The following is an 18887-nucleotide window of genomic DNA, read 5'->3' on the forward strand; positions in this document are numbered from 1 at the left end:
AGGACTTCCATTGAAGTTAATGGGACTCATACTGGCAAATTCCAAGCACCATTTTGAAAATTTACCCCATAGTGATAGTTTAATGTTTCTTATTGATCATAAGTTTTCAGATAACATTTCGAGGCAAAAAGGGACAACTTATCAAAGGAAATAAATAATCTTTAATGAGATAACTCTGCATTGCCACCATTCTAAGTAAGAGGATGCTCACAGTCCTTTGGTAATCAGGCTCTTGGGGATTGTTTATTGGCGACTGCTACCAATGGGGCTGAGAAAAGTTTTCACCATATTCTCCTAATTCCTGTGGCTTATAGAAAATAACACATTTCCTTTTCAGTTTTGATATTTCATGTTTGCAAGGGTAGAGATATAGTTATATGGGAAAGTAAGAGGGAATAGGTTTATATTCTTCTGAATGAGTAAAATTTGCATATTGCTGATACAAAGTTCAAACAGGTATAGATAACTAAAAAACCCAGAGCTTTGTATATCCATAGTTTTTTTTGCCTGATCAAAATGTGTTTTTCTTAGTCCAAATATTCAGCATCATACCTGCCACACTGATCTATTGGACCTTTAACTAGTGTGGTTACCTGATACTAGAAGCTGCCTTGTATCAGGTAACTACTAGTATATGCCCTCATATGGCCTACATGACCCTCATGTGACCTCTGCCTATGTGTCCATCAGCTCCTACTCCTCTCCGCACTACTCACTGAGCTCCAGCCAAAGTGTCTCTCCCTTGGACAAGCCAACCTCATTGGGTTTTAAGAATGTTTGCAATTACCATTTTCTGGCCTAGAAAGATATCTGCCTAAATCTTCTCATGACTGGTTCCCTTTTAATATTAAGGTCAACTTTCGGGTCTATTCCTTAGAAAGACTTTCTCAGGCCCCCCAATCTAAAGAAGCCCCTGACATCTCTGTTTTATTTTCTTCATTGCATGTCTCTCCAGTTGATATCTTACTTTTCAAAAATATGTTTGTGTATTTTTTTTTCCTGTCCATGGGGATATTCGTTCTATGAGTAGGACCTTGCCCATTTGGTGCAACACAATCTCTCCAGCATCTCGAATTATGCTTGGACATGGTGCACATTGTATAAATGTTTGTTGGGTGACTAAATTAAAAACCTGGAATACCTTTTGCTCCTGTGTCTCATACAATTTGTAATGAGATTCTATATCTTCTCCCCACAAGTACTTCCACCTCCATCACCTTTATTTGGTGTCACCATAATTAATCTCCCTCCTCAGGTTGAAACGGCCCCCGTGAGGTAGGGACGACCCCGGTGAGGTTGAAACGGTCCCCGTGAGGTAGGGACGTCCCCGGTCAGGTCGAAACGGCCCCGGTGTGGTAGGGACAACCCCGGTCAGGTTGAAACGGCCCTGGTGAGGTCAGGACGGCCCCGGTGAGTTTGAAACGGCCCCCGTGAGGTAGGAACGACCCCGGCGAGGTTGAAACAGCCCCCGTGAGGTAGGGACGACCCCGGTCTGGTAGGGACAACCCCAGTCAGGTCGAAACGGCCCCGGTGTGGTAGGGATAACCCCGGTCAGGTTGAAACGGCCCTGGTGTGGTAGGGAGACCTCGGTGAGGTTGAAACGGCCCCCGTGAGGTAGGGACGACCCCGGTGAGGTTGAAACGGCCCCCGTGAGGTAGGGACGACCCCGGTGAGGTTGAAACGGCCCTGGTGAGGCTCAGACGGCCCTGGTGAGGTTGAGACTACTCCAGTGAGGTTGGGACAAATAAAGGGGACCAGTATGGACTGATGAACAGGGGTAGATACAGAAGCAGAGCAACATTGAACAGAATGTTAAACTACAGTGGGAAGCCTGGGGAGGGTTGGGGGGGGGATTAAGAGACCAACTGAAGGACTTATATGCATGCATATAAGATTAACCAATGGACACAAGACACGGGGCGGGGGGGGGCGGGGGGGTAGGGGCCGGGGGAATGTCAAGGGGGGAAAAAAGGAGACATATGTAATACTCTTTGTAATACTTTAAGAAATAAAAATTATTAAAATATTAAAAAAAAATAAAAAATAATAAAAAAAAAGAAACATAAAAAAAATAATAATTTAATTAATTAAAAAAAAATTAATCTCCCTCCTTCCAGTTTTGCCCTTCTTTAAGAGCCCAGGAGACTGTACTCTTACAGGCAGGGACCACGTTCCATTCATCTTTGAGTTTTTTACACATAGGACCATGTTTAGCATGTAATAAGTGCTTTGTCTGTGAATGAATTTTCTTACAGAACATTTGATAGTACAGAATATTAGTACAATATATCACAGTGCTCTACTGAAGTTTATAGAAAGAGTGGGAAATAATCATTTGTTATTCATTTCTCTCTAAGGGCATTTTCTATATGGTTAAGTCATACCAGCTAATCAAGCTACTTTCAAATTTGTGCATCAGGTCAACAATCACCTAAACAGGTTTCTGAATAGTCTACTAATGTTAATAAACATTCAAAGGCTTTTCTGGTAGTAACATTACATATCCTGGAGATGTTTCCAATTAGGAAATACATGGAGAACCTCATGATAATTCTGCTTAAGAGCATATGCAATCTGATACAAGGCAAGTAAAACTACTTTAGAGCCCAATCTCCCCTTTAGGTTAGAGAACAGAAATAAGTGACCTGATACTAAACCTGGTGGAATTAAGACTGATACTGCAAGGAAAGTCATTTTGTAAAGTCCAACTTCTCATTCAAAAATCTTGGATTACTAAAGATGAACATAAAAGTATCAAGTTCTTTGTGAGTTGATGACAATGAATAAGATTCAATTACATTTAAACAAGGGTAATTTTGTCATAGTTGGGTAGTGTGGTACAACGGAAAATAGATCATTGCCTGGTCGTTGTCCTGGGTATGGGAAGTAGATAATTGTTTGGTCAGTGTCCTGGGTTCCTGGCACACTGCTCCCAAAATCCTTGGAATCTTTGGAATGATAAATATCTTTTGTATGCTAATGAGATGACCATAGTTTTAAGATTGGGACCAGTTACCAGAAAGACCAAAGCATGGTTAGAGAGTTGGAACTTTAAGCCCAACCCTGGACCTCTGGAAAGGGAAGGAGGTCTAGAGATGAGTTCAATAAAGAATGGTCAATGATTTTATCAATTGTGCCTAAGGAATGAGAATTCCATGAAAATATCTAAACCATGAGGTTCTGAGAGCTTCCAGGTTGGTGAACACATTGAGGAGCTGGGAGGGTGGCATGCCTGGAGAGGGCATGGAAGTGCCATGCTAGTCATTGCCCCATGCCAAATAACTGTCCTATGTTTCTCTTCCATTTGCCTGTGCTGGAATTGTATCTTTTATAAATAACCAAAAATAGTAAGTAAAGCACTTTCCTCAGTTCTGTGAATCATTTTAGTGAATTCTCAAACCTGAGATGGGGGGTATGGAAACCCTTAGAGTTGTAGTTAGCTGGGTAGAAGCATGTGTAGGGAACTTCATTATAGCTGACAAGTCAAGGCTGGGAGTGGGGTGCAGGGGGAGTCTTGTGGGACTCAGTTCTTAACCTGTGGAATCTGCACTAACTCTGTGCAGTTAGTATCAGAATTTAATTGAGTTGTTGAATACCCAGTTGGTGTCTTGAGAGTTGGAGAATTGGCTGGTATGAGAAAAAAAGCTTCAGATTTGGTGTTGTGAGTAAAAACAGCACATTAGGTAAGCATATTTTTCTAGAGTGAAATCACAAACAGCCAATCTTGTTTCTTTCACCTTCCATCTTTCTGTGGACAAGTCTCTTAAACCCTGTCTTACTTCCTCATACAAAATGGGATATAACATTTATAGAGTGCTCAGAGCAGTACCTAGCATAGAGCAGGTCATAATAAATATCAGCTTATCAATAACTAAAGGGATTGAAATGACTTTAATGGCTTTTTGTGATAAATCAATCCAACAGAGTTTAATTGTCCTCAGATGGTCCAAAGAATCATATGGAATAAATCTATATGTGAAGTAGTTTGAAGACTTACAAGTAAAGAGAAACAAGATAGGAAATAAGAGAGAATATAATTTTTATCAAAGGAGAGAAAAGATTAGAAGGTATATAAAATGATGCAATTCAAAGGCTTAGAACAAAATTCAGTGTTTCATAGAACTGAAGATGGAGAAGGCAGAGAAGCAAAAAGCAAAAACAAAAAAATGCTGAATGCCTGTTGATGGTGATGAAGAATCATGTTTCAAATCTTCAGATGAGAGGGCAGTGGCAGTTCTGGAATCTCTGATTTAACTTTTGAACACATTAGCAGCTGAAGTTGCCTTTTAATAGGATGAACTCCCAGATATATTAGAGTGGCCTGGGCTATGTGGTTGATTTTAATAAAGGCTTTTATTTTGTTTTAGCCAAGTAAGAGGCTGGTTATTTTTTTCTTATTAAAAAATTCACTTGTTGGCATTTTCCTGAGAGACCGTTATCTCATGTCAAAGGCACATGTGCTCAATTCACGGGGGAAAGATCTGTGCTGGGATTTGTCTCCTTTGTCCTCTTGTGAAAATATTACACTGAAGGAAAACTGTTAAAACTGCATTAAGAAATCAACTTAAATTTAGCATCAAGTACAGATCCAAGATTAATAACAGGCTGGTATTTTCTGTTTCTTTAAGATGCATTGCAAGACTGAAAAATATGGCCCTATTATACCTGTCTTTAAAATCACCAGGGAATCCCAACAAGCCACTGTTGGAAGTAATTTGTTGGCTTCCTGACACATCAGGCTCATTATCCTGATCTAAGTACCAGCCTTTGGTACTATTTGCAATTTTCAGGTAGGTCATTAATAAAAGCTTGAAAAAAGAATGGCTACAAAGTCAGTCTTTGAAGTTATTTCACACAGTCTCAATATTGAGACCATTGAATGAGTGATTTGTGCTTGAATGTAGAAATATTGTAAAGGGCAACCTGGATTGTCATCCTAAAATATACTTGACCCTACAAATTGGTAAGGTAACGATTATTGCCCATAGTTGTAGAAACGTTATTTCAACAGAGTCTTTGAGGAGAGATGTAAATTAAATATATAGGCATAAGGAATAATTTTGTAATAAAAAAGAAATTTTACCAGTTTTCAAAGGAAACTCCCCAAACCAAGCAGAGATAATTACAGTAATGAAAGACAGCACCTAATAAAAAAAATTAATAGACTTTTCTCTTCCCCTAGATAAGCAACTGTTGTTTAAAATGTTTTCCCAACACACAAGTATACAATGATTTTCTGATGTCTTAAATCAACAAGTTTTTTAAATGCTCCTGGTTCTGGTTAGAGTGCAGGGGTAAGAGGTTGGGCAGTTCAGGATGGGCGAGTTCTAAAGTCTTTGGGAATTAGCCTGTGCGACTTCTATCAAATTGTGTCCAAATACTATCATTTAGTCTATAGGGCTCAATACTATAGAAAGGTTACTAGATGCCCACTCAAGTAGTTTTCATCTCTTTCCAATCGGAAAGAATAATATTGGTATGCTTACAGAAAGCATTTTTCACATTGAAGGTACAGCCAACTTATCACAATCTCATCTATATCTTTTTCTTGAATGCTTAAGACTTTTAAAAACATTTGGGTGTGTATTTGGCATGTTCAGAGTAATCAAGTCATACAAACACATGGAGACCTGAGAAATTTTAGCTACATTTTCAAACTCAGAGCAGTTACCATGGACAGATGAGAGAGATATTACTCCTTGTTCCATTTCATCACAGTAAATTATGTTGAACACGGGAACTACAAGGTTCAGTTTACACTATACTTTATCATTTTACCAGTGACATCAATCATTTTTATGGACCTATTCAACAGGCCCAGAAGGGGTTTTGTCATCTGGTACAGCCTGCTGCCTTCAGGCCGGTGACATTTGGCTCCTCTGTGTAAGTTAAATTTGTATTGACCTCATACTAACGAGCCACATATGAACATGTTTCACTATTACCTCAATTCAGCTGGGCCATGGATCAAACTGTTATATGCACTTTAAATAAAAGACTGAAAAATGCATAGTTACCCTAAATGTAAGTATAAATATTGTCTTTGTTCTAATAGGGATTCATTATATACTTATCCATGAAATTTTCTTCCAAAGTGATTAATTTACAAAAATACCCAAATGAAGAAAAGGCTTAAAGAGTTAACTAAACTTGAAACTATGCCTAAGCCATGTTATACTAAATTTTTTAAAAAAAATATATTTTATTGATATTTTACAGAGAGGAAGGGAGAGAGATAGAGAGTTAGAAACATCGATGAGAGAGAAACACCGATCAGCTGCCTCCTGCACACCTCCTACTGGGGATGTGCCTGCAACCCAGGTACATGCCCTTGACCGGAATCGAACCTGGGACCTTTCAGTCGGCAGGCCGACGCTCTATCCACTGAGCCAAACCGGTTTCAGCAATATACTAAATTTTTAAGGTCACTATTGACAGGGTCAAAGGTGTCTAAAATTACATATAACATAAGATCATTTTTAGAATCATGTGTCACATCCAAACCTCAAGGATCTGATACAGGGAGAGAAAGATTAAAGCACTAAGAGGGGCTGATGCATCCAGAGTTGAAAACAGCTAGCAAAAGGCAGCAGGCATTTGGGAAAGAACTTTCTTTTCAGCTTGGCGGCCGGAAATACATTGGCATTGCCTCTGGAACTGGAACAAAACCAATTTGTAATTGGTTTTTAAGTCTGGAGTGGAACATTCCTGCAGCCATCCATGAACCAATCTTATCTTGTAGAAGCTGAGTGAGTCTTGGCTAACCATTTGCCTTGTAAATTGTTTTGTTTGGTCCTTTAAAGGACAGAAAGTACTCGTGCAATAGTTTCACATCAAGTTACAGTCTTCTGTGATGTTGCTTGAGCAGAGAATTCCAAAAGAGAAAAAAAATCTCCAGGGAGAGAAAAAAAAAAAAGCCTTCACTAATATGTTTTGGGGCTGGACAGGCCTGCAAGGCTGGGAGTTCCTACCTATTTTCCTCTCTACCTGAGCAATGGTTTCCAAAGAGGAGAAAAGCCCATTCTTGCAGAAGAGAGGCAGTTGGACAAATAAAAATTCATTAGCAGAGGCCAAACTAGGCATTTTAAGACTGTGTTAATTTAGAATTTCACTATTGTCACTCCAGTGCGTCACACACCGCCAAATTTCTATAAAGTTTGACTGAATAAATGGTGACTCTTCTGAAGTGTGTATACTATGAAAGTGCCTCAGTGGCAGAGTGTGGGGAGCCCACCCATTCTTCCATCGCCACGACAGTGCTCTTCCTTCGCAACAAGGGTGGAATGAAAGGTGGTTCTTAACAGGGCCCATGGATGGGGAGATCTTCTCCAGTGCCTCCTGACATTCACTCTGCCCCTGCCTCAGGGAACAGGGGTAAAGGAGGAGACTAAGAAGATTGTTCAACAATTCCTGACTTCTAAAACAAAATGAAAACCCGTTGTGGATGGAGAAGATAGTCTAAATCACTTTGTAGATTAAAAATCCACTTTCTGAGAGTGGAAATGGTTGAAATAATAAGTAAGCCTCCCCAAGAACTTTCAGTATTTGGATTTGAATGGCTGCCAAAGAAGTGAGAAGGCAAAAAGAGCAAGAAAACCAGATTTAGCTGTTAAATAACAACAACAACCATAACAATATAGCTTAAATATGTAGGGTTTTTCTGTTCAAAAGGAAGAACATTCTATTTTCTAAAAAGGGGGTGGGGCTGAAGCTATGTTCTTCTAAAATGCCAATGTCATGCAGCAAAGAAGGTCTGAGGATTTGTTCTAGATTAAAGGAGACTAAAGAGACATGGCAACTAAATGCAGTATGTGATCTAAATGCAGACTGGATCATGTACTGAGGAGGAAAAAATGCTGTAGAGGACATTATTGGATCAGCTGACAAAACTGGAATACAACCAGGAGATTAGATAAAGTGTTGCATCAATGTTAAATTTACTGAAGGTTATATAAAGGAATATCTTTATCCTTAGGAAATCTACATTGCAATATTTAGGGGAAAAGGACTTGGATGTAGGCAATTTACTCTTTTTTAAAATTATTTTTTGAGATATAATTTACTAGAGTTTCCAATTTTATGATATACTTTTAAATATATTACTGGAAGATCCCAGATCTTAACCCCAGAATGCTATATGATGTCTTCATTAATAAGTATGATTTGAAATTGGTACCTAGGTGAATGGAATCCCTCTGAAAACCACAGCATCTAGCGGGGTGCAGAGATGTGATTCTTACTTAGGGACTGCAGGGAAGGTGACTCATATTTCAGAGTATAAAACACTTAATCCTGTCTGAAGTTACCAGTGCATAAAGTAAAACAAATTTGAGGCACACTAATTGACATGCATTACCAAGTCTAATACACTTCTATCCATTCCAGTTAATTAGAAGCAAAAAGGGATATTGCTTATATTATAGGGGAGAAAAGGGTTTTATTTATATTTGCTGAAATTAATGCTTCCCTAATTCAGGTCAACACTAAGAACCATATAGTTCAATGTAACGTAATTGATACAGGTGGGTGTTCTAGAGCCATACCTTCTGGCTCAAATCCCAGCTCCACCACTTACTACTGATATGACTTTTAGTAACTTATTTCACTTTTCTTTGCCTCAGTTTCTTCATCTGTAAAATGGGGGTAATAAAAATACCTACCACACAGTGTTGTGGTGAGGATTAAATGAGTCAACACTTTGAAAAACACAAGCATGCCTGACATGATAAATACTCCACAAATATTAATTTTAATATAAATTAAATGTTGCAATGCAGTAGACAGAAGAAAAGGATGCAGAAGTCCAGGTATCTGGACTTTGATATTTACCTATAACACAGAAGGGCTTTCGGGCAAACCTCAGTCTTCCTTGCCATCCTCTGTACCGACAACAGCAACCTGCAGACCAGATTCGAATGATGAACTCCAAACCAAAGACGACAATCATCACAAATTCCTGAAATATAAAAGCAGACATGTTAGAGGTATTGTGGAGCAAACCAGAGCAAGAAGCTCGGAGCGTATTTCTGAACATTTAGGCACTTCATCTAAAACGTCTATTTGTTAAATTTAGACAATTGAAGAACATCTCTTCTCCAAACCAAACTAAACCTGGAGAACATTGAGAACTCATATTGTCTGCATTTGCTATTATGGAATGCCATTCCTTTCCAAGTCTTGAACACTGCAGATTTAAGAGTCATTTTCAATACTAAATTTGCAGGTTGAATTACCAATCTGCCTTGTATAGCTGACTTACCAGTGTAGCTGACTTCAGCTACCTGGTAACATGTGAAGGATCTGAAATGAAAGAGAGGACCCTGAAAACACAACTTTACAGTTTCACAGAAAACAGACCATTTGGCTGCAAGAAGTGACTATCTCTAAGCCTTCAAGGGTTGTTCTTACCAGCAGAGAAAAAAGAACTGACTATTTAAAACTTTGCTGAATTCTTTTATTATGGTGTCTAAATCTCCTCATAAAACAGCAAATTCAGAAACATTACTGTGCATGTGGCATATGTACGCTTTGTCAGACATGAGACCCTAAACTTTAGGGCCTAAAGTCTTCGAATCTGAAGGTTATTAATGATCATATTGGCCTTTGGTGAGAGCTGCTTGGAAAATAACACCTGCTCCAGCAAAAGGACTTTGAGATTATTTAGGAAGAGTTGTGAGTGGACCTTGGGGAAAGGCCAACTAAATTGGCTCATTAAGCAGTGGGTCATAGAATGAGAAACCCAATGGAATTTTTAAGAAGAAAGCATTTTTGGAGCAAGCTAATCATACCACCTTGTTTCCCCTATAGGGACAGGCACTGAGTTGATCAAAATTGGTTTCTTTTTAAAAACAATTCCCTGTCTTGTTTTGAAATAAGGGTTGGTTCAGCATCAGTAATGTAGAGCAGCTATCTTCAACCTTTTTCATCTCATGGAATACATAGCTAATTACCAAAATTCTGTGGCACACCAAAAAAAAAAAAAATATTTTTTGCTGATCTTACAAAAAAATAGGTATAATTGTTGACAGCTATGGTTGTATTGGCTGTTGTCATTTTTTAAAATTTGGCAATCTAAGGGAAAAGAGGTCAGTTCCCCTGACTTAATAGTCAGGTATTGCATGTTTTAAAAATTCTTGTGGCACCTGTTGAAAATCGCTGATGCAGAACAATATATATATATATATTTAAATTATTTTTACTATAATTGCTTAATTGTAAAAGTGATACATGGTCCTTATGAAAACATTAAACATTACAGAACTATAGAGCATAGAAAGTAAAGGTTCTAAGCCACTCCCCATTCTCCCACCCCATGTGCCAGGATAAAAACAGTTATCAAATTTAGAAAAACGGCATTTGTGTTGCAAGTTTTAGGCAAATGTCTATTTCTTCAGTTAGAGTATGTGATGATGTGTTGCACTTTGGAAATGCCTAGTAGAGATACATCATTTTACCCGTCTGTTATTTTGCACTAAGTAACCCACAAATATTTCTCACGATGGGAAATAAATCTCCAACATCATTGCTGCTTACTTACAGTGATTTAAAACTACTTATGGGTTAAATCTCTGAAGATGACTTTACACACAGATGACCAAAACTATGCAACATTATTAGTAATGAAATGAGGGGTTTTGTTTTTGTTAATCCTCGCCTGAGGATATTTTTCCCATTGATTTTTTTTTGAGAGAATGGACGGGGGGGGGGGGGGGGGCAGGGGGATGGGAGTGTAAGAGAGAGACAGAGAAACATCAGTGTGAGAGAGACACTTCAATTGGTTGCCTCCGCCATGTGCCCTGAGAGGGGCCAGGGACAGAGCCTGCAACTGAGGTACATGCCCTTGACCAGAATTGAACCCTCGACCATTTAAGTAAAAAGGCCAACACTCTATCCACTGAGCAAAACTGGCTATGGCTGAGGGCTTTGTTTTGTTTTGGCTTTGTTATATATCTAGGTGGTTGGGTCTAGTCATTTATTAAGGTGGCTACAGTACCAGATCACCTGTGTTTCACCCAGCACATCTTCCCACACACAGAAAGCATGCCGAGGCCTACGATGCCCATGGAGCTGTGCCCCATCCAGATCTAATGGCAAGTCCACTTTTCTACCCCCGCCTCTAACTCCTACTTGTGCCAGAAAGGTTGACACTCCACTGGTGACAGGTCATATTATAAGATTATCCAAGAATATCCCAAATATGCCTGAGGGCCCAGGCACTACCATATCATGATGTTTCTTTTTTGTGGGAATAGCTGACATTATTCTAAAGGAATAAATATTTAACCATTGTAATTTTGCACCATTTTTAGGTGGTACTGAGGTAGGATAAATTAAGTCTACAAATTCTTTACTCAGGATCCCTTGTTCAGGAATATTGCTTACAGCTTTTTTTAAGGGGTTAGGGAAAAATCTTTCATTTCCAAATAAAGCTAGAGGAAGTTGTAACTGGATTTCACCACGGGAACACCACGGGAACATAACTTGTGCCTTGAGGGAAATAATAATAGAATTAGAATTCTCTTGTCCTTCCTTGCTAGAGACCATTACTTAGCATTCCCTATGAGGGCTTGGTTTCAGACTGTGTGAAAAGTAACCTGGAAAATCTGTCACTGAGTAAGCAGCGGTGAGAGGTGAGAGCTCAGCAGGTGTGGAGAGCTTCCTCAGGCCCAGCGCAGCAGCTGTGGGGAAGTTCTCGCTCCAAGACTTGGATGGATGTGATGGGGACAAAAGTGTGAAAACCACTTTGAACAGACTCTGTCTCCTGGTTCCTGAAAGTTGCATCTTATTTCAGTAAAAAGGAATAAATTTTATTGAGCTAGAGAAGGGCAATCACCCCTCATCTGACAGGTGTAAAATGAGTGGGGAGTGGAAGTGTGAAAAGACCACTTTTTCCCTCTTTTTCCTTTCCCCAGCTTTGTTAAGGTGTAATTGACAAATAAAAATTGTATATATTTAAGGTATACAATGTGATGTTTTAATATACATATACATTGTATAATGATTATCATAATCAATCTAATTACGTATTTATCACCTCACAGTTAACATTTTGTGTGTGGTGAGAACACTTAAAATCAACTTAGCACATTTTTAGTATACAATACAATATTATTAACTTCTATTACTAGAAGCCCAGTGCACGAAATTCATGCACGGGGTGGGGGGTGGGGGTGTCCCTCAGCTTGGCCTGCGCCCTCTTGTAATCCAGGACCCCTTGGGTAGGGTCCCTAGGCCTGGCTGGCGATCAGGGCTTATCGGGGCTTTCCTTCCCTCTAGCTGCTGGCAGCTGGCCCTGCCCCCACCACTGCCTCTGCTTGCCATTTGTGCAGCACTGCTCCCCCTTCCCCCACCACTGGTCGCCTCCCTCTGTGGGCTTGGCTGGCCTGGGCCTCCCTCTGCAGGGTGATTGCTGACTGGCCCTGTACACCTGCCACAGCATCACTGGGCAGTGGCCTGGGCCTCTCTCTGTGGGGCAATCAATCACCGGGATCTGTGATTGATCACCCAGCAGAGGGAGGCCCTGCCACTTGGCTGGGGTTTTGAGATCGATTGCCGTGCAGAGGGTGGCCTGGCCTCCCTCTTTGGGGAGATCACAGAGCCCCCCCCACCCCGCCCGATTGATCGCCTTGCCAGCTGGTGGTCTGGGTCTCCCTCTTTGGGGTAATTGATCGTGGAGCCCCCCTCGCCCCCCGCCCCGCATCGATCACCCCACAGAAGGTGGCGTGGGCCTCCCTCTGTGGGGCGATCATGGGACAATGGCAGGCCCCTCTGACCAATCGCATCACACCTGCCTTGGCTGACCTGGCGCTAGTGCATGTCATAACGTGGTCGTCTGGACAGTTGTTCTGCTGTTTGGTTGTTCAGTTGATTTGCATATTATGTTTTTATTATTATAGATAGTCACCATGTTGTACATTAGATATCCAGAACGGGTTCATCATGAATAACTGAAATTTGCATAGCTGAAGCAGTAACAACTCTCCATTTTCCCTGACACCCAGCCCCTGATAACCACCATTCTAACCTGCCCTTATGAGTTCAACTTTTTTAGATTCCGTATAATTGAGATCATGTAGTATTATAGTTGTCTTTCTCTGTATGGCTTATTTCATGTAGCATAATGTCCTTCATGTTCATCCATGTTATTGCAAATAGCAGGATTTCCTTATCTTTCAAGGCTATTCCACTGCACACATATATACCACATTTTTAATCCATTTGTCCTTTGATGGACACAGAGGTTGTTTTTATATCTTTGATATTGTGAATAATGTTTCAATGAACATGAAAATGCAAATATTTCTTTATGATCTTGGTTTCATTTCCTTTGGATATATTCCCAGAAGTGGTATTGTTGGGTCATATGGTAGTTCTAGTTTTAATTTTTTGAGGAAACTTCATACTGTTTTCCATAGTAGTTTCACCAATTTACATTCCGACAGACAATGCACAAAGGTTCCCTTTCCTCTATAGTATCACCAGAACTTATCTTTTGTCTTTGAAAATAGATATTTTAACAAGTGTGAAATGATATCATTGTGGTTTTGATTTTCATTTCCCTGATGATTAGTGATGTTGAGCATCTTTTCATATACCTGTTGGCCATTTGTATGTCTTCTTTTGAGACATGTCTATCTAGGTCCTTTGCTCATTTTAAAAATAGGTTATTTTTGAATTTTTGCTATTGAGTTATAGAAGTTATATATATATATATATATATATATATATATATATATATATATATATTTTAAAGATGTTTTAGATGTTTTCTCCCATTCTGAAGGTTGTCTTTTCCCTCTGTTGATTATTTCCTTTGCTGTGTGGAAGTTTTCCAGTTTGATGCAATCCCATTTGTCTAGTTTTACTTTTGTTGCCTGTGCCTTGGGATCTTGTTTAAAAAAATCATTGTCCAGAGTAATGTCAAGCTCTTCCCCTAGAGTTTTGTTCTAGAGTTTTAGGCCTTACATTTAAGTCTTTAACCCATTTTGAGTTGATTTTTTTTACAGGGTATTAGATAAGTATCCAATTTCATTCTTTTGCATGCAGATATCCAGTTTTTCCATTTATTATAAAAATCTCAGCAAGTTAGAAATAGAGATTTATTATCTCAATTTAATAAATAACATGTACAAAACCCCAATGAAACATTTAGCTATGCTCTTAGCTATGCATGCTAAAATTACAAAATGTTGATAGAAGAAATCATAGAAGACCTAAATAAATGGAAATACCATGTTCATGAATTGGATGACTGAACATAATAAAGATGTCAAATCTTCCCAAATTGATCTGTAAGTTTAATGAAATTCCTATAAAAATCTCAAAAAGCATTTTTTTTAAAGAAATAGACAAACTTACTCTAAAATTAATATGGAAAAGCCCAGGTCCTAGAATAGGTAAAACAATCCCAACAAAGAAGAATAAAGTTAAAGGAATCACTCAACATGATAGTAAGACCTACTATATAGCTCCAATATTCAAGACTGTGTGGTACTCTCAGAAGGACAGACACACAGAGAACAATAGAGAGAACAGAATAGAGAATTTGGAAACAGACAAATATGCTCAATTTATTTAAAAATATTTTTATTAATTTCAGAGAGTAAGGGGGAGGGAGAGGAGAGATAAAACATCAATGATGAAAGAGAATCATTGATCGGCTGTCTCCTGCACGCCCCACACTGGGGATCAAGCCCACAACCCGGGCATGTGCCCCGACTGGGAATGAATCAGTGACCTCTTGGTTCATAGGTCAATGTTCAACCACTGAGCCATAATGGCTGGGCTGATTTTTCTTATAAAAGTGCAAAAGCAATTTAGTGAAGGAAGAAATAGCCATTTAACAAATGATGTTGGAGCAATTGGGCATTAATAGGCCTCCCCAAAAGTGAACCTAAATCCATACCTCACACCTTATACAAAAATCAATTCAAATGTAACATGGACTTAAATGTTAAACTATAAAACTTTTAGTAAAAAACCGGAGTAAATTTTGGGAATTTGAGTTAATAAAAGTTGTTAGACTGAACATGAAAGCACAAGGTATAAAAGAAAAAATTAATGACTTGAACTTCATCAAAAGCAGAGAGAATGAAAAGACACACTATAGTCTCGGGGAAAACATTTACAAACCACATATATGACAAAGGACTACTATCTAGAATATGTAAAAACTCTTAAGACTCAGGAGTAAAACAACAACAACACACAAATTCAATTAGAAAATGGACAAAAGTCATGAATGACATTTCACTGAAGAGGATTTATGGATAGCCAATCAGCACATGGAAAGATATTCAACATTAATAGCCATACAGAAAAATGTAAATTCAAATCACAATGAGATAACACTACACATGTGTCAGAATGGCTAAAATAAAAAAATAGTGATAACATAAAATGCTGGGGAGAATGCAGGGAAACTGGATCATTCACACACTGCTGGTGGGAATGTAAAATGGCAACACTCATCTGAAAAACAGTTTTATTAATTCTTATAAAAATGCCGTTACTATATTCTTGGACATTCATGTCAGAGAAATGAAAACTTATTGTTTATACAAAAACCTGTATACACAAGTGTTCATAGTGGATTTATTCATAATGACCCCAAACTGAAAACAGTTCAAATGTCCTAACCATGTGAATAAGTTAAGCAAGGGTTACTGTATCCATACCATGCTCTACTACTCAACAATAAAAAATGAATAAACTGTTGATACACAAGACAACTTGAATGGATCTCTAGATAATTATGCTGAGTGAAAAAAGCCAATCTTAAAAGGTTACATATCATATTATTCCATTTATATAACATTTTTACACACCATCTTAGCCAAAAGGCTGAGAAACGATTATATGACATTTTTAAAATGAAAAAAAAAGAAAGAAATGCAAAACAACTAATGGTTGACAGAAGTTGAGGATTGTGGGGGGAGTCTTCGGTGGGTGGGAAGGAGGAGGTGGGTGTGGGTATTAAAGGGCAACCTGAGAGACCCTCGTGGTGATGGAATTGCTTGATATCTCGATTTTTGTTACAGATACATGAGCCTCTAACATTACACAGAACTACAGCCATACATACAACCAAAACTGGAGAACTTTAAAAAAAGATCCATGGATTGTAGCAATATTAGTATTCTGGTTGTGATATTATACTACAGATTTGCAAAATTTTATTGTTTGAAGAAACAGGATAAAGTGTACCCAGGATACCTCATATTATTTCTTACAACGGCATGTGAATCTACAATTATCTAAAAAAATTCCAATAAAAAAGGCATTGCCCATCATCCAACCAATGGGGGAGACTCATAAGAGGAAATGTTTTCCTCTTTAAGTCCAGATGCTAACTCTGATCTCACCGAGTTTTGCTTTAGTGGTGCTCTCCAAATGATCCTTTGGAGGGGGTCTCATTTTATTTTCAAATGAGTTAGAAATTCAAAAATCTTTTATGTTCAGTTGGAAATGTTTTATGGGTGGTTCTTCTGACTCTTGCTGGGCCAGCAGGTACAGGTGCCTTTGCTGCTGTACCTTAGGATAAACCTGTTCATTTTCTCTTACTTGTTTTTAATTGAAATAAGATGCCCCTATTTTCTCAAGTGGTTGCTAAAGAGATATGTGAATAACAATCAGAGTACTTAACCTACTTGGAGGAAAGCTGTAATGTAAAGCTGGTATTACTAACAATGGTTCTGTCCTTCCTAATGGAAGTCCCTAGATGTTTGGCTTTGCCAGCCCTCTACAACTAAAGGCAATGTTTATTATTTTTACCATCTGTCTTAAGGAGTTTTAGTATTTCCCCATTTGTCTTCAGAGAAATTAGGTAAAACAACAAGCATTTTTCCTTCTCTCTTAAAGACTAAGGGAATGCATATAGAAATTTAGAAATCCAAGACACAGGGGTAGAGCCAGCCTATCTTGAATATCTATTGAGAATGCTAACTTAGTATTAACCCTCTTTTATAGAGATTAAGGAAGAATCTTTATATGTCACACCAGAGAACTGTGATGCTATTTTATTGATATTTATGACTTTGCTGTATAATTTGAGATTGAAATTCTATTCCTGCAGTTATTTTGCTCTTGAGTTACCCAAAGTGGTTTTAAGTAAGATGGATTGATTTTGGGGGGCACAAATTCACAATGCCTAATAGCTCACGTTCTAGTTGTTTTCTCATTAATTAACAACCACTGTTCATTAAAACATAGTGACCTTTGTCTAATCTACAAGCTGTCTGCTGTGACCATTAGTTTTTTTTCTGGTTTTATGCCATCAAATAGCATTTCTGTGAAGATGAAATGCCGACATTATAAACCCTGTGACATTTGCACCAATTTTTGAAGAGCTGTGGCTAATTAGACATACAAAATTGGAACTATTGCCTTTCTTCAGAATATCAACATAATCAATTTCCAGCTATTTTTGCTCCTGTTGTGTGTGTGTATACTTAAAGTAACATAGGGCAGCAGTCTAGCGTGCCTCTTTCAGATAATCCCTGCAGAAAAAGGATGTGTGATGTAAACTGAGTCATAAATTGCCAAGAAAGGCATCAGTCAGAGGGTTGCAGTTATAATTCTTTGTAATTTGGAAAGTTTTGCTAGTACAGTAGATATTAAGGAAATAAAATTAAGATATAGAGATGGCTCCACTCTTAAATCAGAAAATGGGGATAAATACACAAAAGGAAATCATCTTTTGAATTTGTCTCCTTAAAGGGCAGAAAGACCCTAAACACTCGCCATCATCAATTTAGATTACTTTCACATTTCTTTTTACTTTTTAGGAAGATATATTAACTATTAGCACATTGGAAGAGAATTTGAAGGAATATGTGTTTCTATCAAAGGGGCTGATTTGACCTGGAGTTGACATATCAATACCTTCAAAATCATGTCTGCAAGGGGGCTGGTGGTGAGAGTATGATGGAAATTTACTAAGTTACTTAGTAGACACTAAGTGGGGGTTGTGTAGAGATAAGGGATATAGAAGTAGGGAGTGGGGTGAGGATGGGGAGACCAGAACAAGGTGTGAAGAGCATCAGTGGCTCCTGCCTTGGGAAAGAGCAATTGAGATAGTCTAGAAACTGGTATCTGGGGTAGACTTTGTGAGCTGGAAGGCTTAGGAAGACACTGAAAAAGGGATTCACTTCGGGAGCACCAGGAGAATCAAGTGGCTCCTGAGGTCCTCCTGTTTTTTTGTTGGGTGATTCCAGAAATTTCTCTAGAAACAATTTATCCCTTTAAGTTTTTCACACCTGATAAAATGTAAATCTCCCTCTGAAAAGTAATTTATTTAACCACACTTATATGACAGTGTCCATTTATCTCAAAAGTTCCTCAGAGAGGCATAGGGAAGAGAATAGATTGAAAATGTCCCATTTCAAATGACTGATTTACGGTTGGTTACCAAAGGAAGATCAGGGACAGGTCTTTCTCAGGTGTTGGGGCCACAGGTTGAGAGCAAATGGGCCAGGGGCAGGAAGCGGGTGCCCCTTGCTGGGGAGGAGAGCAGTACTACAAAAGCTGGGAACAGAGGACATCCCAGGTTTCCCCCTCTGTTCAATCTAGCAGGGATCCTATGCATCCTCATTGCCAGGTGGGATGCCATGATGAGGACTTTTGCCCTCTTGTATTGATTTTAGACTCTAGGCTTGGGCTGGCTGCTATAAAGGGCTATAATGCCATCCAATATGGGGGAGACACTCAAGAGACACCTTCTGTGTTCTTAAAGACATACCCTACAGCAGGGTAAAACATGGCTCCATCTGCCACGGGGGCATTTCTCTGTGGGATAGAGCCACAGCGGTGCTCTCTGCTGAGGTGCCCAAGTTGGCAGTGCACACAGGGGGCTTCCCTCACATTCTCCTCTTCCCTCCATTAGGAAC

At 38.9% G+C, this 18887-nt stretch overlaps 1 protein-coding gene across 3 annotated transcripts in view; it reads right to left on the bottom strand.

Moving 5' to 3' along the window:
• KCNQ5 (potassium voltage-gated channel subfamily Q member 5) overlaps positions 1-18887 on the bottom strand; it is a 513730-nt gene that overhangs the window by 134421 nt on the left and 360422 nt on the right. For all 3 annotated transcript variants that reach the window (XM_070418240.1, XM_070418239.1, XM_070418238.1), the window contains exon 3: positions 8830-8956. In XM_070418240.1, the coding sequence (XP_070274341.1) occupies positions 8830-8956 (127 nt within the window). The remainder of the gene's footprint in view (positions 1-8829; positions 8957-18887) is intronic.

This window comes from Myotis yumanensis, unplaced genomic scaffold (genome assembly GCF_028538775.1).
Source record: "Myotis yumanensis isolate MYYU_CA2020_CCGP unplaced genomic scaffold, mMyoYum1.0.hap1 SCAF_6, whole genome shotgun sequence".
Lineage (NCBI taxonomy): Eukaryota > Metazoa > Chordata > Mammalia > Chiroptera > Vespertilionidae > Myotis > Myotis yumanensis.